General features: G+C 39.2%; 2 protein-coding genes across 3 annotated transcripts in view; one reads left to right on the forward strand and one right to left on the reverse strand.

Annotated features, from left to right (window-relative positions):
- Positions 1–21,028, reverse strand: part of 5PtaseI (inositol polyphosphate-5-phosphatase A) — a 400,034-nt gene extending 379,006 nt beyond the window's left edge. For both annotated transcript variants that reach the window (XM_090385500.1, XM_090385499.1), the window contains exon 1: positions 20,791–21,028. In XM_090385500.1, the coding sequence (XP_090241626.1) occupies positions 20,791–20,853 (63 nt within the window). In that variant the 5' untranslated portion in view covers positions 20,854–21,028. The remainder of the gene's footprint in view (positions 1–20,790) is intronic.
- A 349-nt stretch (positions 21,029–21,377) lies between these two features.
- Positions 21,378–25,274, forward strand: part of LOC150078222 (uncharacterized) — a 36,616-nt gene continuing 32,719 nt past the window's right edge. The window contains exon 1 of the transcript XR_016547625.1: positions 21,378–21,488. The gene's annotated coding sequence lies outside the window, so the exon portion shown is untranslated. The remainder of the gene's footprint in view (positions 21,489–25,274) is intronic.

Below are 25,274 nucleotides of genomic sequence, written 5' to 3' on the forward strand. Positions count from 1 at the left end.
CAGGCAATGAGAAAATCAATAATTTATGAAAGGATGTTTATTTGTGAAGTCTCAAAAGATGGGGTGTAGAATAAAGACTAACAAAAGGTGAAACAATTGTACTGTTCAGTTAAAAAAAAAAAAAAAAAAAAAACACAGGCTAGCTGGGAGCATAAAAGCCCAAACCTCCAGATAGTGCGCCCTGGTAAAAGGAAAGAGTTGGTTATAACAGAAAAAGGAATATGGTTTTATGGGGAAGGAAGTAACTATGGAAATAAGTGTTGATTAAGGGAAGGCAAAAATAGGAGAGGGAGAGTACAGAAAGGATGTCCAACTATTTCTCGGATACTTTTGCAAATAGGTATAGAAAAAGGAAAATGAGACAATAGAAAGAAACAGTGAAGAGTTCGTGCTTCTGAGGAGGACTGATCAATGGCTGATGTATTCCTCATTTTTTTGTTTTATTATGGGTTACTGACGTGGTATACTAGATTTTTAAATGTGACATTTCACTCTTTAGGCCTTGAATAGGTCAACCTGGATAGTATGGGTGGCCTTCTCACTTTTCATTGGTCTTCCTTACTCCCCCCATCCTCATTTTGAGACTTCACATATACATGACATTTTATAAATTATTAATTTCTGATTTTGAATTATTTACTTAACTACCTACAACTTATCATATTTGGCATCAGGACTACTCTCCACACATCTGCTTATACTATATCTGTGTCTTAATTCTTTTCATTATCATGAAATTTTATTTCCAGCAGATATTCGCAGCATCCAAATACCATTCCCAGATAGATCTCCATGTATTCCCTCAACATGGTGAACCACATTAACCTATCCAAATTCTGGTATTAATGGGTTCTCCACCCACATACTTTTGACTCATAAAATTTCTTATAAATCTTGTTCTTATAGAATTTTTTCTTCCTTTTCTGTTTCATTAATACCAAACCTGTAATACTTTAATATATTTTTAATAAATTGTATTTCAAACTTACTCATGTGTTTATATATTATTTTCACTTTATTCTTAACTTTCTTCCTAGATTCCTTTACAGGCCTAAATACTGGAAGTATACACAAAGGCCATTATATACCATAATTCTTTCATCATTATACCTACATATGAAGTAATAAAATAAAATAGTTTTAGACCCTCTCAACCTCCGTAGCCGAGCGGTCAGGAGCGGAAGTGCAGTAGCACACGCTCTTTGAGTAAACTGGGGTTCAAACCCCTGATTGCTGAATACGGTCGATCTGCCAACCCACACTGGACCAGCGTGGCAGATTATGGTCAATTTCCCTCAGCATGAATTGTTGAGGAGGCTTCCATCCTGCAGTGGGTTGATAATGGCTGCACTTTGCCATTAGTGTTTTTAATATTATTTGAAAATTCTCTCCAGATTCTTTTTGCAGGCACCCTCATATGGATATTTTATCTAGTGCTCCCCAAATTAATAAATACACCCTGCCTCGGTTTAAATGTAATTTTACCTTGTTTCACCTACTGTCGTGTTTTCTGAAGCCTTCAAGGTTTTCGACAAACAAGGTGAGGTGTCATATTAGGTGATGAGAAATCATTACTGATAATCTGGTTCAAAAAATTGTAGAAAAGAGAGACAGAGACTGCTAATGTCACCAGGATTTCTCTCTTTTCTTTTTTTTTTCTTCACTAAACATGCATAATATCATTCTAAAAATAAAAATTCTTAAACAAATCTGGCTCAAAGCAGATGATACATTCTCTGAATTCCAGCTTTTTAACTCAAAATGAACTTAAAAAGAAAGGAGTTTAAAACTTCATTTTTTGGGAGGGGCCCCTAAACATCCCAAAGCTACTTCATTTTTTTTTTTTTTTTTATGAAAACCCCAAACACAGAGGGCATTAGAACCTATAGTAATTAGTACCATGCTTGGGTTGTAGGTTGAGAAGACGAGAGAAGATATTTGTTGAAATTAGACTTGAACTTCTGTAGACTGTAATTTTCAGGAGAGACATATGATGGAAAGTTGTTCCAGAAAAATGGCAGTTGAATGAATAAACAAGGAAGATAAAAAGTGAGTTCTGTGAGTTTGAAGTTGGACAGTAAATGGATGTTGGCGGCACGTGTCCGGACTGTTTTGAAAGAGAGAGAGAGAGCAGGAATTATAGAAGCCAATTCAGAACAACAGTGCCCATGGAAGTACCTATAGAAAAGGCATGCAGCAGAAACAGTACGTCTATGAGACAGCGAGTGGAGAGACTCTGTTAGAGAGGAGTCATTAATTAACCTAACTGCCTTCTTCTGAACAGAATCTAGAAGCCTGAGGGAGGTTTTGGGGGCACCACCCCAGATATCTCTAAATAGGCCTACAAGGCTGGGACAATTCATATTGAACAATTAGAATTTACACCAGCCGGAATTCAAATAAACAAATTCCAATCCTGCAACTAAAACACTTTCTTTACAATAAAATAAAATACGAGTGTATAAAATGAAATGAAATGAAATGAAATAAAATAAAATATATAGTAGTCTAAAACTGATGTGATTTAATTTACAATAAAATACAAAAATATAAAATATATAAAATATGATGATAAAAGCGATAAAAACAATTAATAAAATACCGTAACAACTGTAGTTTCGGAGATAGCGATCTCCTTTCTCAACAGCATATTTCAGCTGTGTGGCACATCCTTAAATAGCAGATCCACGGCACTTGTCACATGGTTCCTCGGGAGTAATATAGTTTTATATATAGTTTTAGACTACTATATATTTTATTTTATTTCATTTTATAGGCTCGTATTTCATTTTATTTTATTGTAAATAAAGTGTTTTAGTTGCAGGATTGGAATTTGTTTATTTGAATACCGGCTGGTGTAAAGTCTAATTGTTCAATACCACCCCAGATGCGGGAACAATATTCCATGGTAGGGCAGATTTGCAATTTGTACAGAGTGAATAGCTGTCTGGAAGAAAAGTAATGCCGAGAGCAAAAGAGAAAACCAAGTTTTTTAGATGCAGAGGAAGCAATATTTGTAATGTGCTTGTGCCAAGAGAGATAAGAAGTCATGGTAATCCCCAAAAGAGATATATCAACTTCCCTAGAAATCGGAGTGTCACCAAAGATAAGCATAGGAGCAGAAGGATCCTTTTTGCGAGATATAAGACAAGACTGAGTTTTAGAAGGATTGAAATCAACTAAGTTGTCTTTGCCCCATTGGAGAATTACCTGGAGATCGGCATTTAAGCAATTCATAGCGAATATTCGAGAAGTTGAAGCTGATTGAGCAGGGCAAGGTTTCTCAAAAAGTGGAATGCAATGTGCTATCATCAGCAAAACTACGGATAGCATAGTTTTGCTGATGATAAGAAGGTCATTAAAATACAAGAGGAAAACAGTGGGGAAAAGAACTAAACCTTCGGGAACACCAGCATTAGTGGAGAAGTTAGAAGACAGAGAGCCATCTACCGTCACCCTCAGTGAACGATCTGAGAGAAAACTGGGTAACCAATTACAAAAAACAGTTGGCAGACCATAAGATGTAAGGTTGTTTAGAAGAACGTTATGCCAAACACAATCGAAAGCCTTTGAGGTGTTGTCAAGAGCAACTGCTTGTGTTTCACTGAACTTTTCCATTGAATTTGTTCATAAATGGGTAACATTTATGAATGGTCCTTTAGGCACCTCAGATCACAGAATATCACCAGTGGATTAACACTGACGGAATCCATACTGCAGATCATTGAGCAGATGGAAGGTTTCTAGGTAATTTAAGAGTGGCCGGTTAAGTGATTTCTTCATTACTTAAGAAAGAGTACAAGTAATTGCAATGGGACGATAATTAGATGGGAGGGATTTGTCACCCTTTTTAGGCACTGGCTGGATTCGTGCAAATTTCCAAGCAGGGGAAAAAAAAAATTTTGGATAAGACAGTGAAAAAAGCAGCAAAGAACAGGAGTAAGTTCAGGAGCACAGGTTTTGAGAACAAGTGGAGAAATACCATCAGGACCTGGAGCTTTCTGAGCATCAAGATTCGTTTGCTTATTTGTTATTTGATTTTTAGGGGCATTAGCAACTAAGGGCACATTGCTCCGTGAATATGAAGTGGTCATTAGCTGACCTATCCGCATCCTCCGTATTTGGTGGTGACGGGCTCAAACCCCAGTCTAATCAAGAAGCATGTGTTGCTTCTTGATTAGACTGGGCTATGGAGGCACCATCAAGATTCGTCTAAATCCTTCTGACATCCTTTTGATGGATGACTACAGGAGGCATTGAATGGAGCATGTCGGGAATGGTGGGAGGTGTTTTACCAAGATCATTAATACATGAGTTAGAAGAAAATGGGATGCTAGCAGGTCAGCTTTATCTTTGGCCGATATGACAACAGAACCATCCTGTTTTCACAGCGGTGGGAGCAGAGATGGGCAAAAGTTGCGACCAATAGCTTTGGCAAGAGACCAGAATGCTCGGCTACCATTAGGGCAAGAAGTAAATTTTCTACTCTTAGTCTATCTAGTTTGGACTGGTTAATAACTGCTTTACAATTGTTGTGAGCTTTAATGTAGGCAGAAAATGAAACTAAAGAATTAGAAACAAGCCAATTACGATAAGCAACATTCTTCTCCTGAACAGCCTTAGCACATTAATTGAAAAATCAAGGTTTAGATAAAGGACGAGATTTTAAAGTGGAGTGTGGGAAAAAGGATTCCATTCCTATAAAAATAATTTCACTGACATGATCTGAGCAAACGTTGACATCAGAAGTTTTGAAACAGTAATCCGACCAACGAAAAGAAATCTCGTAGGTCATCCCATTTTGCATTGTTGGTTGTTGGTATGAAAGTTTCACGACACAAGGGCAACTGTGGCCAATATGTGTCTGTCAGCATCATTACGTTCATTTTAATGATTTAGGATGGATATATCAGAGTGTATTTATTATTCCTAGATGTTTAATGTATATAAAGAGCTCACTTAGGTTTGCTTTGTCACCAAGTACATGAGAGAGGGTTAGAGGAGTTTGCAAGTTTGCTAATGATTGGAAGGATGCGATACGAACAGCTGAATAGGATGGACAATCAATCAGGATGTGCCTTACTGTAAGTTGTATCTGACAGATGGAGCAGAGCGGGGGATCTTCTCTTAAAAGTAAATGTTTGTGAGTGAGGAAGGTATGCCCAATGCGCAGTCTTGTTAATATAACTTCTTTTGCACGATTGGTCCCTCCAAAGTTGTTTCCAGATGGAAGTATATTTGGTACGAAATACATCCCTATAATCTGTAAATGGTACAAACTGAAAGTTATCTTGTATATTAAGATCTGGATTTTTTGCGGCTTGGTCTGCATGATTATTTCCAGGAATTCCAGCATGGCTGGGAATCCAACAGATAGACACTTGTTTTCTTGCTTTATGCAAAACTTCGAGTTGTTTTTTGATATGCTGAATCAAGGAATTTGAGGAATATTTGCTGTTCTGTAAAGCTGTTACTGCACTACGGGTGTCAGTATAGATTAGAGCAGGTAGAAGTTGATGCTTGGTAATATTATCCAGTGCTAGTTTAATAGCATATAATTCTGCTGTGAAAATACTGCAAACATGAGGCAAGGAGACAGATATAATATATTCCGGTAAAACTACTGCGACACCTACTGAGTTGTTCGATTTTGAACCATCTGTGTAAATCTGATGACTGTTTCTATTTTCAAAACTGTGCAGTGCATGAAGCTTCTGTATAACGATTGGGGAGATCTCTTTTTTATTCCTGTTTACAAGATGTGATATGGACAAAGGCACAGTCCAAATCCAAGGAGGTTCTGAGTTTATATCTACTGAAGAAATGTGCTGGAAATGTATTTCCCAAAATTGAGCTAAGTGTCTGAGACGCAATCCTACTGGTTTATTTTCATTTGGCTTGCAATCATAATTCCTTGTCCATGGTGGATCATGAATAATGGACCAATTTGGATGCGATGGCTGACTGTATATTTTTGCCGCATACATGCACAGTAGATAATCTCGTCGAAGGTGCAGCGGGGGTTCCGATGCATCCGCATACAGGCTGTAAATTGGTGAAGTTCTAAATGCCCCTAGAGCTATGCGGAGAGCATTATGGTGAATGGTATCTAGGCGACGTAAGATGTTCCTTCTTGCTGAAGCATATATAGGAGATCCATAATCCAAACGAGATCTAATCAAAGTTTTATACAATAGTAATAATGTGGACCTGTCAGCTCCCCAGGCCATTGAAGATACTGTGCGCAAGATATTAAGTTTTAAGAGGCAACTAGTTCAAAGTCTTAGTATATGTTCCTGAAAGTTTAGTTTTCTATCTAATGTTAATCCCAAGAAGGAGAAATTTTGAACAACAGGTAAAGTAATTTTGTTTAAGTATAAGACTGGTTCAGGATGAAGACCACAAATTTTACAGAAGTGTATAACAGCTGATTTTTTCTCAGATATTCTATATCCATTATTTTTAGTCCATTCTTCTATTTTGTTTATGGATATTTGGAGCTGTCGTTCTATTGTGTTCATGCTTTGTGATTGAAATGAAATGGAAAGATCATCTGCATACATATAGATTTCCAATGATGGTGGTATAACCTTTGTGATATTGTTCACACGCAGGGAAAACAGGGTTGCACTTAATACTGAGCCCTGGGGAACCCCTTCGTGTTGTATATATATTGTAGATAAACAGCCTTTATAACGTACCTGAAATGTTCTGTCAGCAAGGAATTTTTCTATAAATTGTGGAAGTTGTCCTCTGTATCCTAATTGAAATAAATCTCGTAGAATTCCGAATCTCCATGTTGTGTCAAAAGCTTTTTCAAGATCTAGATTTACCATCACCATATGCTGCTTTCTTATAAATGAGTTTCTAATATTTGTTTCCACTTTGACATGTAGGTCAAGTGTTGATCTATTTTTTCTAAATCCAAATTGGTGGGGTGATAAAACATTATCTTTTTCCAGCAACCACGTAAGTCTATTATGCACCATTCGTTCAAGGATTTTCCCTAAGCAGCTGGTCAGTGAAATCGGGCGATAATTATGTGTATAGGAAGGATCTTTTCCGGGTTTGGGAGATGCAAGGACAACTGCATGCCGCCATATGGATGGATACAAATTGTTCAGAAAAATTCTATTATATAGAGCTAGTAGGATTTCCAGACAATCAGAGTTTAGGTGTTGGATCATAGTATAATAAATGCCATCGAGACCTGGTGCGCTATTAGGCAATTTTTTAATGGTTGTAAGTAATTCCTCTTTTAGAAATGGTAGATTATAGGGATGAGATGTCTTAGTAGAGAAATTCAACTTACTCCGTTCAGCTTGCTCTTTATATTTTTGAAAGTCAGTGTTGTAGCTTGTAACTGCTGATATGGAAGCGAAAGAGTCAGCCAGTATTTCTGATATCTGGTCTGTTGCAAAAACGTCCTTGCCCTTTCCAATGGAAGATTGGAGTTTGTGTGCTTGGATATCTTCCACTTAAAATCCAAATTTTTTTCCACACCAAACCAGGACTCGAGTTCCTAGTAAGTGTGGAAGCAAACACGATCCAAGAATTTTTCTTTGCTTTTTTCTGAATTCTCCTCGCTTCAGCTTTGGCTTTTTTATACGCAATCAAATTGAGGGTAGTTGGATATTTTCAGAATCTATTCCATGCACGATTTTGTTTCGTTTTGGCTGTTCCACATTCTGCATTCCACCAAGAGTTGTACCGCGTCTGCCTTGCCTTACTTATTTGAGGTATTGTAGCTTTCGAAGCTTCTAATAGTTGATCATTGAAATATAAGACAGCGTCATCTATTGGCAGGGATTCTATTAATTGCTTATCCAGTTTGATCAATTGAATATATTTATTCCAATTAGCTTTTTTAAAATTCCATATTGTTCTGGTTCCTTCTGTGAGAGTCGATTGTGTCTGTATGGTACATACTATCGGAAAATGATCACTGTTATAAGGATCATTCAACACGAACCATTCTATATTAGGATAAACTGATGGAGAACACATTGTTAAGTCTATTGCAGAAGTGATACCTGTAGCCAAACTGATATAAGTGTGAGATCCGGTATTCAGTAAATTCAGTTGTTGATCATCTAGGAAAGTTTCGATTAAGTTACCTCTACTGTCTGTGTGAGAAGATCCCCACAAATGATGATGGGCATTCATATCTCCCATAAGGCAATAGGGAGGTTGCAGCTGCATAGTAAGATCGTTTAATTCCGATCTGGAGATGGGAGTATTTGGTGGAAGGTAAAGGGACAAGGTAGTGATAGAAATTCCGATGGCTATTCTCACTGCTACTGCTTCTAAGTTGGTTCTTAATGTTGTTTGCTTAGCTGGTATATTAGTATTCACCAAAATTGCCACTCCTCCTTTGGCAGTTCTGTTATCATTCCTGTCTCTCCGGAAAAGTGTATAATTTTGAAATGTGGGTGAAGATTGAAGTGTTAGATGGGTCTCCTGAAGGCAAATGCAGGCCAGTTTATACTGCTGAATAATATCTTTTATTTCATCCAGTTTTCCACGTAAGCCACGACAGTTCCACTGTATAATAATATGTTGCATTCTTTAGGTCTCGGAACGATTTGTTGAATCTGACTGCGCTTTTGAGTTTTTTCGTTTATCATATTTGGGTCTGTCTTTCTTCGGAAAATTAGGATGAGGTGTGTCAATATCTTCTGCAGGGTGTAGTTCTAATACATTCTCTCTCTGTTCATCAGTATCCATTTGGTCTATGTTTGTTTGTTTCTGTTCATATAGTTTACTAGATGCCGTTTGCTTTGTTTTTGAAGATGCTGCCTCTGATTTCTGCTTTCCAGGCACGGAAGTATCTTGCTCTTTAGCACTGGGTGTTTCTTCTGAAGCTGTTTTTGTCATTAATATTACTTTACTCCAGTCTATAATTTGATTTAGAGGTATTACTACCTCCATTTGAGTGGCTATAGTTTGCTGTCGTTTCACTGCTGAAGCATAGGAACGTGAAGGTTTGGTTGCAAGTATCTGTTTTCTTGCTTCCGGATAAGACACTTTATTTTCTACTTTATATTTTTGAATTTGCTTTCCCAATACCCACATTTCGCATGTCTTCGAAAAAGCAGGATGATTTTCGTGACAATTGGGACAGAGTGGTGTAGCAGAGGTGCAGTTTGCTTGATTGTGGTCTTTTGATCCACAGAGTGGACAGATGGGATCACTGCGACATGTCGCCTGAGAGTGTCCGTATCGCTGACAGTTGTAACACCTTATTGGATTAGGTATATATGGCCGGATTTTGCAATTTAAATATCCTGCTTTAACTGATTGGGGAAGAGAATTGATTGTTAAAGGTGAGAATTACTGATCGGGTTGGAATGAGAATTCCGTCTTTCTTCATCATTATCCTCCTAACATGTATCACTTGTTGTTCTGTTAGCTCGTCCAGTAATTCTTCCTCTGAAACAGTCAAAAGGTCCCATTCGGTAATAACACCTTTCGATGTATTCAGGGAATTATGTGGGGTAACTTCAACTGGTAGTCCTGCAAAAGTTTTCATTTTTAGCAATTTCTCAGATTGATGACTTAGTGAGGTTTCTACTAAGAGATCACCTGATTGTAATCGTTTTATTATTTTTGGTGATCCAACCATGGACTCTATAGTCTTCTGAACTAAGAAAGGGGATAATTTCCCAATGGGTTGTGGTGATAAGGAATGTATCACCAAAAAGAAAGGAACAGTAGGGTGAGAACTGTTTATTTTCATTCTCTTAGCCTGAGACATGTTCTGCTGTAAGTCATCACATTTATTGGAGTTAACTTTCTCCAATCTTGTGTTGTTAGTTTTTAGGTCCATTTTCAACTCCTTTTAGTCCTGGGTGATGGCTCTTCACCCAGGTCAAGCCCCGCCACGGGGAGGCAGGAGTAGTGCCACCAAGTGACCAAGCGAGTAAAATAGAAGGTTAGTACACAGAGAAAGAGAACCTTAAGAAAGGTTATTTTCCTTTCTGCAACTTCTTCCTTTTGCTTTAAGAAAGAGAACTCTTATTATATATTTGAATAACGGAAGAAAAAACGTGTGAACTCAAAGTGAAAAGCTTATCTCTCTAATATAATCACAGTAGCAATCGCAGGGAAGATCGCTTGGCCTCAAGATTCGCTTGGCACCCGGGGCCCCATTTTGCATTCTTGTAATGCGAAACAATACGAGGTTGGGAATAGCCATGAGATAAAGGCTCCATTGGAGAAGAGACAATCACCAAGTTGTGATCTGAGGTGCCTAAACGACCATTCACCTCAACTGTGTACCTAGAAGGGTTGTTTATGAGAATACGATCAAGCATGTTGGCTGTATGGTTAGGATTGTCAAGTAAATGAACAATCTGTGCAAGGTCATTAGCAAAAAACCCTCAGCATCTCGACCAGCTGGGTCAGCGTGACTAGAAACCGGAAGCCAGCTGGAGTCGTGAATATTAAAATCATGAAGGAAAATTACCTCACTATTAGGAAAGTTGGACTGGAGAAAATCAAGTTGCAAAGAGAGGAAGTCGAAGAGCTCCAAGTGATTAGTGGAGTCAGGAGAACGGTAGAGACAACAGATAAATTTGACACAATGAGGTAGAGAGATTTTAAGCCGGAGAAGATCAAAAAGAGGAGATTCCAAATTACCAAGTCCCTGACAGGAAATATCGGAACAGACATATGCACAAGTAACAACTTTGAGGCGAAAGGAACCATATAGCAAATAATTTGGGCAACTGAGATGACCAGTAGTTTAATCAACCAATAACTGAGATTCTATCAGGAGACATCAAAACCTCGACCTTTTATTCCATAACCTTGACCATCTCACTCTCACAATGCCGATTTTTAAGTTTGCATCAGATCACCTCCCAATTTCCTTTGATAGTGAAAGCCTATGCTCTCCCCGACAACTTGAACAACATGACCATAAAGAATCCCAACTCAAGATCTTCTCATTAAAATACATGCAACCTCAAATAATCCTACAAAGACTAAAAGCTACAGACTGGAAAAAAATTGCTGCTAGCCATCCTGATCAAACGCTTACCAATTTAGCAAACTTGTTAAAAGACATCGCCTGTGGAGGGGCCTCCAAATCTGTACGCCTGTCTCCCAGGACCAAGAACTGGTTTACCAGCGACGCAAAACTCGCCTTCATCATGAAACAGAAACTATACAGGAAATGGCAAAGAACGCAGGATCTAGCTGACTACCAACTCTATAAAAAACATCGGGCACGCTTCCTACACATTCGGAGGAAAGCGCAGAACAACTGGATTGCACACAGAATGAAACTTGGGAAAAAAATCTTCACCAACAAGAACCAACACTCCCCCATGACCACTGACATCTTCCTCGCATGGGCTAACTCGCTCGCAACTAAGCCCCTATCTGCCCCAAACACCTTTATTCGGGTTAATCCACCAGCTAACCAGACATCACTGGATAAAATAGCCATCACAAAGGAACGCCTTACTGAGGTCATCAACAGTCTTCCCAACAAGTCTACCACTGGCCCGGATGGATTCCCTATTTTCATGATTAAACTATGCAGTGTATATATCACTGACCTCTTGCTTGATGCATTCAATTCCATCCTCGTAACAGGAGTTTACCCTACTATCTAGAACACATATTATGTTTCTCCCGTTCCAAAAAAGTCTAACCCAAAATCGCCTAATGACTACAGACCAATTTCCATAGGACGCACTTTTCTCAAAATCTTGGAAAAAGCCATACTTCCTGCTCTCACCCATCACATGTTCGGCCACAAACCTCCATAGTGTACTAACTGGATGTTCCACGATCACCAACCTCTTGGACACACTGTTCAGAATTGAAAGTACCTTAAGCAACAAAGAGCAACTGGATATTGTGTTCTTCGACATTAAGGCAGCCTTTGACAATCTGTCCACCCATGCATTATGTACCATACTGTGCAACTACTTCAAAATCTCTGGCAACATCCTAGTTCTCCTTAGGAAACTCCTTCAGTCCAGGACCCTATGGATCAGAAATCAAAACCATAATCACCACATTCTCTGCTCCAGAGGGCGTTCTCTCTGCCGCCTTCTTCAGAACCCTTCCTATCAAACCGTACTAATTTTACCACCTACGCAGATGATATTAAGTTCTACATCATCACAAAATGCCCCCAGTCTATTACTGTGAGCTCCAACCGACAGCTACATGAACTGGAAAACTACCTTCATGTGATTGGGCTCTCCATTAATAAAGAGAAAACTGCACAACTCTCTATCACCAAGAAGAAAAATACCAACGATGTGAACATCATTATAGCGAACTCTCCAGTTAAAAAAGTCACCCAACATAAAGATTTGGGTATCATCTGGGACAAAGACCTCACCTTCTTGCCTCACTTTAATGCCACTCGAACGAAAACATATTCGGCTTTATGGGCAGTTAAACGAGAGATCTCCAACTTCCATAACCCGGACCTTATCGTCAAATACATTCTTCATTGCATTTTCCCAATTCCATTATATGCCTCGACTATATGGTCCTCAGCACCCTCATCATACCAAGCCAGGTTCCTCTCCCTGGAATTCTGGATCTTGAAATGGCTAAATAGGGTTGCCAGGCTAACACCTACAATCTCAAAATCTGTTCTGGTCACCAATCTTAATGCGCTTCCTTGGAGGTATGTCATCATCTCTAGGAACCTCTAGGAGTCTGGGTGCGAGGTTAGCCTGTGCGGGCATTGCTCCTTAAAGCTCTTCAAACAGAGAAGTTTTTCCTGATTTATTTTCTGCTTTATTAGTTTAAATTGTCATATTAACTTATTTTCTGAAGTAGCTTTATATTCCTAGTTACGATACTTAGTTTAAAGTTTAACTTAGACAGAGATTTTGTAGATTTTACTCAGTATCGGTAACGGTATCAAATCCACGTGTCACAAACCAAATTTTTTTTAACCAAATTTAGTCGATTTATTAACCAACTGTTATATCAAATTATCTTCTATAAGTACATTATAGACCTATTCAGGATCCTTAGTTTATTCTAAATTGAGATAGCGAGATTTGGAAGCTAATCAATACTTACGAGTCCGTAGAAATACCGTTCGTGAATTCCCGCCATTTTTACACGATAGCATAAGCTTAGTGTCGTATAGTGCATAATATAATATTGTCAATTAATCAGTAAATCTATTAATCTTGATAAACTTTATTGTCAATTAAATTGTACTTTTAACTCTATATATATATATATATATATATAACGACTTAATCGTAACAAATAATTAATACATAACTATAGTGGTGCACGTGATACGGAAGTTGTATAAAGGGAACTCGTAGAAAACACTAGATACCGAAAAAAAAATATATATAACATAACTGTTTTGGGATATAACTTAAGGATTTAATTTTTGTTTTGAATTTTATTGAATTAAATCGGAATCATGACTCTGACCAGAGCAGCAAAGCAAAAGGCTCAAGCTAATGGGAGTGCTGTGGTTCAGGGGAGAACTGAGGGGGGCAGATGCCCTCTGAATCACAGTCTATTAAAATGCACTGTTTGCTTGATGTTTGCGGAGCAGTCGGGTACGGGACATGATACTGCCAAGGGGGATGTCTTTGTGTGTGCACGATGTAAGGAGTGCAAGGAAATCCGGCGACAACTCAGCATTGTTATGGGCCTTTATGAGAGCTTGAAGGACAGGGTGGATGCCCTCGAAGGAAATAAATTGAGGGGCCCATCAAGCTCTCAGCTGCCCACATCAACGCCAGAGCTTGCACTTGGTCATCAGGCAATACAGAAGCAGCCCCCTAGGCAGAATGCGCTGGTCCCACAGGAACTAGTAGTTGTTGGTGACTCTATTGTCAGGGAAACGGGGAACATACTTTGTAAAAGGATAGGTGGAATAGGACCAGGGTATGTCTGCCAGGGGCAAAGGTTGATGACGTTGTAGAGCGGATATCATCTTTTAAGGGCACAAAAGGTGATATAGTTGTACACGTTGGCACTAATGATATTAAGAGTAGGAGACCGGCGGAATTACTTAGCAAGTACAGGTCACTGTTGAAAAAAAGCCGTGAATTAGGGTTGAACTTGAAAGTGTCTGCAATTCTGCTCAGACACGATAGGAGGGAGTATATGATGAGAGCCTTGTCGATCAATTCGGCCCTGGAGGGATTGTGCAAGGCTCAAGGGGTAGAATTTTTTTCAGCCTGGACTGTACTTGTTAACAGGAGAGATTGCTTCTACAGGGATGGGATACACTTAAATAGAAAGGGTGCAAGAATTTTTGCTGATGCTGTCGAGGCAGTGTTAGGTGGGTCGGAAAACTGCTAGTTGGGGGGGATACAAGGACTAATAGATTAACAGTAGCCAGTGGCAGAGGTGGAAGTGATTCTTGCACTGCTTCTATTGAAATGAGCAGAAGTCAGAAAAACAAGATGCAGGATATTTCAGAGACTGCTGGTAGTCATTGCGGTACAAGTAAACACATGGGTTATGTTAGGGTAGCTAAGAATAGAAACAGGTGCATGTATACCTGCGTGTACACCAATGCTAGGAGTTTGGTAAATAAATTTGATGAATTTGAGGTATTGCTCAAAACATCAAAGGCAGATATTGTTGGGATATCAGAGACGTGGTGTCACACAGATATAAGTAATGCGGAACTGGAATTTGGGGAATACAATGTGTATAGAAAGGATAGACAGGACAGGAGGGGAGGAGGGGTTATGCTATTAATTAAGAAACACATAAAGTCCAAGGAAGTGAAGCCAGTCGACATCGATGGACAGGGCAGTGTCGAGTCAGTTTGGTGTGACATAAGCATAGGGAAATCAAAATTGAGAGTAGGAGTGTGCTATAGGCCTAATGACTCTGATGAGTATAATAAGATATTGTACAGGGAAATAGAGTGGGCCAGTAAATCAGAGAGTCTTATAATGGGGGACTTTAATTTCCCAGATATTGACTGGAATTTGTGGGTTGGTCACTCGCACACTAGCAAGGCTTTTGTGGATTTATTGGATGATTGTTTTCTACATCAGCATGTTCGTGAGGCAACAAGAGGGAGCAATACTCTTGATCTGATTATCAGTAGTGATTCTTCATGCATTAAGAACCTGCAGATAAATGAACCACTAGGTGGCAGTGATCACAGTGTGTTGAAGTGGGATTTACTCAAGGAGGTAACTACCATCAGAGGTAAAGGGAAGGGTTTTTGTTTTCGTAAAGGCGACTATGATGGTCTGAGACAGTATTTAAATTCTATACAGTGGGACCAACTGATGATGTTACCAACAGCAAACTCAAAATGGGAAGCATTCAAGGAACTAATCTTGGAGGCTACCAGGCTTTACATACCAACTAAGAAATATTGTTCAAGGTTTAGGCCTAAATGGTTGTCAGATGAACTAATGAGACATGTGGCAGAGAAGAAAAATGCATGGGATACACACAAATTAATGGGTGACATGGAAGCCTATGATAGATATAAGTTGGTCTGTAACCAAGTCACAAAGGAGATTAGGCAGGCAAAGGCAGACTATGAAAAATCCTTGGCAAAGGATGCAAAGAAAAACAGAAAAGAGTTCTTTACATACTTGAACTCGAAAAGGAAAGGGATGAATCAGATTGGTCCACTGGATATTGATGGTTCAACAGTTGAGGATCCTGCTCAGGTGGCTAACAATCTAAACGAGTATTTTGCATCTACATTCACGCATGAGGAGTTATTCAGGAAGGAGAATGATGCAGGTAAAGTAAACATTGGCAGTGAGCTGGATGATTTTGTAATAACTGAGAGGAAAGTGGAGGAGAGATTGTTGAGGATAAACATAAAAAAGGCACCTGGGGTGGATGGGATCTATCCAGTTATATTAAAGGAGGCAGCAATGGAAGTATGCAAACCCCTAGCCATAATTATGAGAGCTTCTTTGGACTCAGGGGAGGTACCCATAGACTGGAGATGTGCAAATGTAACCCCAATTCACAAAGGAGGATCAAAGGCTGACACAAGTAATTATAGACCTGTTAGTTTAACTTCTGTTCCAGGTAAATTAATGGAGGCACTGGTTAAAGAAGCACTGCAGGATCATCTAGACAAGAATTCAGTTATAGCTCAGACGCAGCATGGTTTTGTTAAGGGCAGGTCTTGCCTGACCAATTTGATTGGATACTATGATGCAGTCACAAAAGAACTGGATGCAGGGAATAACTTTGATATTATATATTTGGATCTTAGAAAGGCTTTTGATACTGTTGCACATGGAAGACTGCTGCACAAATTGGAGCAGTGTGGCATTGGAGGCAAATTGCTGCTATGGATAAGGGGATGGTTGAGTGGCAGAAGACAGAGAGTGGTAATCAATGGACACTGCTCAACGTGGACTAATGTTATTAGTGGAGTTCCTCAAGGTTCAGTGTTGGGTCCGTTGTTGTTTTCGGTGTTTATGAATGATATTGATGATGGGATATCAAGTTTAATGTCCAAGTTTGCAGATGATACAAAGGTTGGCAGGGTCGTTAAGGACAATACTGACGCTATGCTGCTGCAACAGGATCTGGAAAGGTTGAACAGATGGGCTGAGAGGTGGCAAATGAGGTTTAACATCGACAAATGTAAAGTGCTGCATATGGGAAACAGTAACCCCAGAGCAACGTATCAACTCTGCGGTACTACACTGACAGTGGTGGAGAATGAAAAGGACCTGGGGGTAATTGTGCAGGCAGATATGAAGTTCTCTGAGCAGTGCAGACGAGCTGCAAGAGTAGCTCATGGTGTCTTGTCAATGATATACAGGAATTTTTCTAGCAGGGATAAGGAGGTGATTATTCCCTTGTATAAGGCAATGGTTAGGCCACATCTTGAGTACTGTATACAGGTCTGGAGGCCTCATTTCAAGAAGGATGTAGAGCTGCTGGAACGGGTACAGAGAAGGGCAACAAGATTAGTAAATGGAACAAAGGGTTGCTCTTACGAAGAAAGGCTTAAGTTTTGCAAATTACAGAGTTTGGAGACTAGGCACCGGCGAGGTGATCTGATAGAGGTGTATAAGGCTTTGAATGGTTTGAGCATGCTCAATGCCAATGGGATTCTTCATCTTTCTCAGAATAATCACCTCAGAGGGCATAAATTCAAATTGAGGAAGGACGGATGTCGGATAGATGTGCGGAAATTTGCCTTTGGCCAGCGGGTGGTTGGTTGGTGGAACCGACTTCCATCACTTGTTGTTGAAGTTGATAGCCTAAACAAATTTAAAGCTCAACTGGACAGGTATTTTGAATGAACGGAGGGGTGAAATGGGAGTGGGTTTTTTTTTTTTTTTTTGGCTGATGCTGAATAAGCTTGCTTTCTTGCATCATATGCCTCTGCTAATGCTAATGCTAGTGCTAATGCTAACCTTCTTACCCTTTCTCAGCTTCTATCCGGAAAACTGAGGTCGCCTGATATATGGGATATCATCGCCAGACTGTCCGACAGGAGAAGATGCCAGTCCAACACCTCCCCATACAGATCGAAGCTGCGTGGCATGTCCTCCCTGGACAACATGTTTCCACATAACTCCTTCCAAATATTTAATTGATTAGCCATAGACGCTGAGAAACTATGCAAGGACAGAACCTAGAGATCTCCCATGCTTGCAGACATGTATGCCTTAGTCGTGCACTAGGTGGACTCTCTGTGATGCCGCACTCTCCACGTTCCAATGTATCCGTACGCACTTTTATTTGTTGTAACTTTATGTTTTTGTATCTTCGCCAGTGGCTGTTTAAGGCCGTATATTGTATCTGTCTCTGTATACAATGCATTTGTCTGTATTTTATGTTTTATCTCTGTATGTAACCCATGTCCTCTAGCTCCATAGCTGTAAAGGGACATTTCTTCAGAAATAAATTGATATTAATAATAATAAAAAGGATATGGGGTTTGGCAGACTGCAAGTGGAAATGGACATCATTGATATTAGAATTGAGACCACATATATTTGTGAAATGAACTAGTAAGTGTTTGGGAGGTTTAGATCTTTTTGCAGATAAGCTTACTCTATTAGTTTAACAATTCATGGTGTATTCAAGAGTAAGAAAAAAGTGGGGCAGGGGGGATGCTGTATGAAGTAATGACATTTTTGGATAAGGTGTACACATGGTAAGAATATACCCAGATCCTTGACATAACGTGGCCTCAACAATGCTCCCCGGATACACACTACTTGGACTCCCTCCAGTCACCATCTGGCAGAGGAAAGGTAGCAAGATTACACACTAACTGATCTCGAAGCCTCCTAAAGAGTTATCAATAGGTTCGGTCTGGTGTACTAACTAGTGGCTGGCCTGCGTACAACGTTTTAGAACTGTACCCTCAAAATGTAAGGAAGATTCAATCTCGCCGTGATGTCCATCATAACGTCAAAAGTCGTCAGTCATACTGCATGATGGAAGAGATGGGGAAGGGTTGACCGGAACTTAATTCTGGAGACTAAACATGGGTTCCACCACTTCAAGCCTCCAATAAGCAAAGTGGTGGTATTGCACCAGTTGATGAGAGTCATCTACCACTTAGTATTGCCTGGTAACACAGAGGGGCAGCATTACTCCATGTGGTGTAGATGCCACACTTCGACCCCTGCTTACGTTCGTTCACAACTGGATGGTCACCCACAGTGTGCTTGTGCATGGGAGTTATACCCAGAATTGCTAACAGTCCCACCATCATAAAGGTGCAAGCATTAATCCAATTAGAAATTACAATCCACTTTATGTCAACCTAAGATGGCAAAAAATGTTCTGAACGAAGATTGGGAAATTGATTTTAAAAGCAAAGCCTCAAAGATTTCCTATAGCATACCAAAAGCTCTTTTTTGACTGCAAGGAATAATACTACATTAGATAACTTACGTATAATCACTGTATTATATAACTTTCATATAATACAAAATTAAAAAAATAGTAGAATACAAAAGAAGGGATCACTTGTTTCAATCCCTCTTTGTCATTCTTCATCAGTGAATGAAAATACGAACAATTGAATTCACTTACATTGAAATTAATAAATACACACATAAACATCTATTACTATTAGCAAATGCATGGAAGCAGAGCTTATACAGCATCAGCCAGAACAGAAAATAAGTTTTATCTATTTCATTTGTTCGTTCCTTTTAATAATTTGTGCAATTTTTTAAATTTATTGCAAATACCCACCACAACACTAGGTAGAAATTTATTCCGACAATCAATAACTATCTTGCTGAAAGCAAATTTCCACACTTTCTCTTCTGCAAGAATTATCTACTTTCAATTTAAATTTATGGCTCTTTCTGTGTATGATCTCTAGTAAAAGTAAAGATATCAGCATTTAGTTTACTTAACCCTTTTGAGCTTATCTTTTAGAGATAAGCTCACAACTGTTTGGCTTCCAAGAGAAGGAAAAAGAAATAGAGGAAGACAGCAGAAAACCAGGTGAAGAGATGAGTTAACATCCCTTATGGGCCCCACATGGACAAGACTGGCATTGAACCAAGAAGAAGAATGGAGAAAGCTGGGAGAGGCCTTTGCCCAGTAGTGGGATTCTACAGGCTAACACAAAACAACAACCCTTTTAACATTAAGCACTTCAATTAGGTTGCCATGCAGGTGCTGCAATTTACAGAATTCCAGTCCTTCTTGGTAAGAATATCCTCTTGTGCCCTGAACTAGTTTTTTTGTCTACTCTGCATCCTTTCCATCAGATCTCTATTTCCTTCATAAAATACCTCCACACAGTATTCTAAGTGGCATAGCCACTTAGAATACTGTGTGGAGGTATTTTATGGGAAATGGGAAAATATAAAATGGGAAAATGAGCAATATATTTTATTTATTTGTTGCTGTTTGCAAAGTACTGTTTATTAGAACTTAGCAAACAAGGGCAAATAAATGCAACTCCAATGAGTTGTTCTAGCAGCTTGTCTATACTGCTCAGAGAACTAGCTGTTGCAAATATACATATCACTGATCTTTCACAGTGCTATTTCTTCCAGATGCAGAAATCTGTATTACTTGTAGACCTTTTTTTGCGACCATGTTACAAAACTTTTTGAAGGAATCGAGATGTTTATATTACTGCCAGGAAATGTATAGGATTGTAAAAAGGGTGTCCCCAAAAGGGTGCATTTCTTCACAAGGCAAAAATGAGTTCCCTCCCATCAACGAAAGGCCCGAATCGAGATTCTTCAAAACAGAGGAAGCCCAAATTCACGTGGCTATGGAAGCAGTTTCCTCATAAGGAACACCAGGCAGATCTTTTTTACAAACTTCAAATTCACGGATGAAGTCCATTAAACAATATATCAACACGATTCTAATAATCAGTTAAACTTTAACGATGACTTTCAGTAAATATCTCTTATTAATTTGCATATTTCAATTATTAACCTCCTTTGAGATAATGAAAAATAACAAATTTTTTGAACTGTGATAACTAAACTCTTTCCACATTTATATTGGGCATTTTATTTTTTATAAATTAGTTTCTGTTCTAAGCCTTAATTAAAAAGTTAATGTATTTTCTAGCTGAAGATCGATTGACTGTACCGAGTTCTATTCATCCGTCAGATGGATGGAAATAAAGATCTTAACGTCCGAAGTACCAAGTTTTTCTTCATTTTCTTACATGGCTGGCATGCAAGTAAAACTCAGAATATCCGAGTTGAACGATGACTATGTTCCAGAACGAATTAACCAAAAAAGTTATAAACATATTCTTTAGTCTCTGAATCTAATGAAAATTGAATATCAAACACGGAAATCAGATATCATGAGCCTACTTACGTCCTCAAAGATGGATCCCACATTCGCTGTCACCAACATCACTGGTGTAAATTTCTCTTCCATGTCTTGTCAAAAGCAACGCACTCCTGTAGCCCAGGCAACAAGAGCAAAAACAGTTTTAAAGGTTAGCGAGTTTCATCGCTACACACTAACTTTGCAATTTCACTTAGCGCCTAGCCTAAGTCTATACTCTCGGTAAAAATCAAAGCTCACGGCAATATCATGCAACCTCCGTCGTAACAGCCATTTGCCACGCCCACTGCAATGACGTTACAGTAGGTTTAAATCGTGATGCAGCTGTGGAATGAGATAATACAACCATGTTATATTAAAAATCACAGATACAGTTTTTTGTATATATTTAAAAAATACCTGTACAATTCAAATAGTGGAAGGTTTCCTTTTTAAAATAAGGCTGAAGTTAATATTTTAATTCCGTTATTTTAGTATCTCCATGTAACTAACGAAGGGTATCATGGGAATGCTTCAACAATTATGAATGATTGGGTAGTGAAAGAAATATAAATTTCAAGTAACAGTTGTTGTTGTTTTTTTTTTTTTTTTTTTTCAGTTATTATTGGTAGTACTGTTATTTCATGCTAATGTAGTATTCGATCGATTATCAAATTATTATTATGTTTGATTTCCCGAGTTCTTCATAATGCGATCTTCTGTTCTTCAACGAGTTGGAAAACGAGGTATTTGCATTGGTACAGTTGTCATAGTGTTGTTGTTGTTTACTATTGCTAAACCATCATTTTACTCCCATCGGGAATACACTGCAACTGTTAGACGACATTCCCCACGTGCAGTGTGGGATTTTGTGGCAGATCTAAATCATCTTCGAATTACGAATCCATTTTTGTGAGTAGTGTACAGATCATTCATTGGAATTTAATATTCATAAGCACGTGTCTGTTTGCATTTAAGTTATTACAAGTTCAGAATACTGCAGCTCCTGTATTTTGCCCAATATATATATTGCATATTTATTTTTTATTTTATTTTATTTAAATCATTCACAAAAGATTTCTAACGGACTCATGCAACTAGTAAAGCGTTCAGGAGTGGCAAAAGGAGTGATTCAATTAAGAAAAGAAATTTTACTCATTGTTTTTCCCATTCCTTCTAATATCATGCCGGGGAAGGAAATGGATGAATCAGATTGGTCCACTTAACATAGATGGGTTGACTATTGATGATCATGCTCAGGTAGCTGATAAACTGAATCAGTATTTTGCATCTATATTCAAATATGGGAAATTGTTCAATGAGGAGAGTGCCAGAACTTTAGCAAACTCTAACAGGGAGTGATCCTGTCCGTTATTATTATTTCTAATAACTGAGTGCAAAGTGGAGGAGAAATTGTTGAAGTTAAACATAAGGAAGGCACCTGGGGTGGACAGGATCTATCCAGTTATATTAAGGCGAGTAAGCAAATCCTTAGCAATAATTATGAGAACTTCCTTGGACTCATGGGAGGTCCCCATGGACTGGAGGTGTGCAAATGTATCACCAATTCACAAAGAGGGGTTCAAAAGGTGACACAGGTAACTATAGACCTGTTAGTTTAACTTGTGTTCCAGGGAAAATAATGGAATCACTGGTTAAAGAAGCATTGCAGGATTATCTAGAAAAGACAGCAGTAACAGTTAAGACACAGCATGGGTTTGTTAGAGGAAGGTCTTGTCTGACCAATTTCATTGGATGCTATGATGTGGTCACAAAGGAACTGAATGCCAAAAATAATTTTGATACCATAAACCTGGATTTCAGGAAAGCTTTTGATACTGTTTCACATGGAAGACTGCTGTACAAATTGGAGAGGTATGGCATTAAGGGTAAGTTGCTACAATGGATAAAGGAATGGTTGAGTGAGAGAAGACAGAGTGGTAATCAGTGGACACTGCTCTTCATGGACAAATATTATTAGTAGAGTTCCTCAGGGTTCGGTGTTGGGCCCATTGTTTTTTTGTATATTTATCAGTGATAAATATATAAAAAAGGTATATCAGGTTTAATGTCCCAGTTTGCAGATGATACAAAGGTCGGCAGCATTGTTAACTGAGAGCTTTACAGTGAAGACAGTAATATGCATATGGGTAGCAACAGTCAAAGAGAAATGTGCCAACTGTGTGGCACTACACTCAGGGAGTGGAAAGTGAAAAAGACTGGGTTTAATTGTGCAGTCAAATATGAAGTTTGCTGATCAGTGCCGAGGGACTGCCAGGGCAGGTCATGGAGTCTTGTCAATGATATATAGGAATTTTGCTAGCAGGGACAGGAAGGGGATTATCCCATTACACAAGGCAATGGTCAGGCCACACCTTGAGTACTGTGTACAGGTCTGGAGGCCTTATTTTAGGAAGGATGTAGAGTTGCTAGAACAAGTATAAAGAAGGGGAACAGAACAAAGGGGAACTCTTGCCAAGAAAGGCTTAAGTTCTGCAAATTACAGCGCCTAGAGAGTAGGCACCTGCGAAGTGATCTGATTGAGGTGTATAAGGCCTTAATTTGGTTGAGCAAGTTGAATGCTGTTGGGATTCTTCGTCTTGCTCAGATTAAGAATCTGAGGGGGCACAGATTAAAATTGAGGAAAGACAGTTGTAGAATAGATGTGCAGAAATTTGCCTTTAGCCAGCAGGTAGTTAGATTAGTGGAACAGACTTCCATCTTCTGTTGTGGAAGTCGATAGCCTAAATAGATTTCAGACTCAGCTGGACAGGCATTTGGAATGAATGGGGGGGTGAAATGGAATGTTTTTTTGTTTTGTTTTTTTTTTTGGCTGATGCTGCATAATCTTTCTTTCTTGCATCATATGCCTCTACTAATTCTAATGCTAATGTTTTCATTGTTCATCCTGTTATTGTAGTGTTTCGGTATTATTATTATTATTATTATTGCTCATATTATTTCTTCCTGATTGGGGGTTCCACCTCATGACAGGTATTGCTACCAAGTACACAGGGTGGTTGTTGTTATGTCTGGTGTTACTGTTGATCGAGGAACTCTCTCACTATCCTACAGGTGTTCAGGATTGCCACTTTCTGGAGTTCCTTGTAGGTGTTTGCTGGGAGACCTATTGCTGCTAGGCCATTATGTAGGGTCTTTGGCACCATAACTGTGGTTGACACGATAATCAAGATGGTTGTTACTTCTTGCCATATCTCTTTGATCTCCTGTCTTAGGTTCCTGTACTTCCTGATTTTTTTCCCCATGAGGTTTTCTGCAGGTTGCCAGTGTTGAGTACTATGTCAATCAGATAGGTAGCCTTATCCTTCTTGTTCATAAAGGTTATGTCCGGTCTGTTGTGCGGGATTGTCCTATCCGTTATTATGGCATGGTCCCAGTACAGCTTGTGGGTTTGAGTCTCTAGTACTGCATGGGATTTGTACTTGTAATATGGTACACCTTCTTCAATCAACTGGTATTTCTTTGCCAAGTCTGGGTGATCACCTTGAATCCCGCGGTGTGTTGGATTGTTTCTGACACCAGGTGGCATCATCAACATGTGTCATTGGACACTCCGGGCTCCTTGGCGATGTATTTTCTATAGTTCTTGGTGTTGATTGGAATGCGAGCATGAATCCTTCAGTCTCGGGAAAGAGCATCCCGCTCGTGAGCCATGCATTGGAAGCAATTTATGTATGTGATCTTGATGGAGATCACTGTAGTGTCTGCCATGGAGTGTCTTCTCTGCCCATCTTTCTAGCTTCGTTTGTGCTATTGGTTGGGAGGGGATGCCTCGCTTAGGTTGAGTGGGGTATACCGCTTGTATATCTTCCTTATGGCCTGCTGGGTGTTTCTGGACTCCTTCAGATTAGGAATCGCTGTCTTCTGTTGCTCAATGAGGTCTATCAGGCCCCTTCCTCTTCCTTTCCGGACAGTTGTCAGTCTCTCCACAGATGATTTCGGGTGGTGTTGGCGGCTCTTGGTCATCGTTGTCCTTGTCTTTTTCATGACATCCTCCAGCTTGGTGTTAGTCCATTCTCTGAACCCGAAGGAGTATGTTAGCACTGGGACCACATAGGTGTTTATGGCTTTAACTGTGTTCCCTCCATGCAACTTTGCTTTCAGCAGGCTTCTGAGTCTCTGATGTTATTTTTCAGTCAGGCAGGCCTTAATTTCCATGTGCTGTAATTGCTGAGCCTGCATCATCCCCATGTAAAGAAATCCAAGCCCTCTGCTGTGGCTTTGATCTCTACCAGTCTGCAGCTTATCATTTTCCCTGGTGCAATCCATAGGTCTCGCATTTATCTAGACCAAATTCCATCCTAATATCATTGCTGAATTCTTCAGTGATCTGGAGTAGTTGCTGAAGCTGCTGCTTGGTTTCCACGTAGAGCTTGATGTCATCCATGTACATCAGGTGGGTGAGAGTGTACAGGTTCTTGCTTCCTTCTTTGAGGTTATATACATATTTACTACTGTTGAGTATGGTGAATACCGGGTTAAGTGCTAGTCATAACCACAATGTGCTCAGG

The sequence above is a fragment of the Mastigoproctus giganteus genome, chromosome 11 (assembly GCF_048544385.1).
Source record: "Mastigoproctus giganteus isolate SK-2022 chromosome 11, ASM4854438v1, whole genome shotgun sequence".
Taxonomy (NCBI): domain Eukaryota; kingdom Metazoa; phylum Arthropoda; class Arachnida; order Uropygi; family Thelyphonidae; genus Mastigoproctus; species Mastigoproctus giganteus.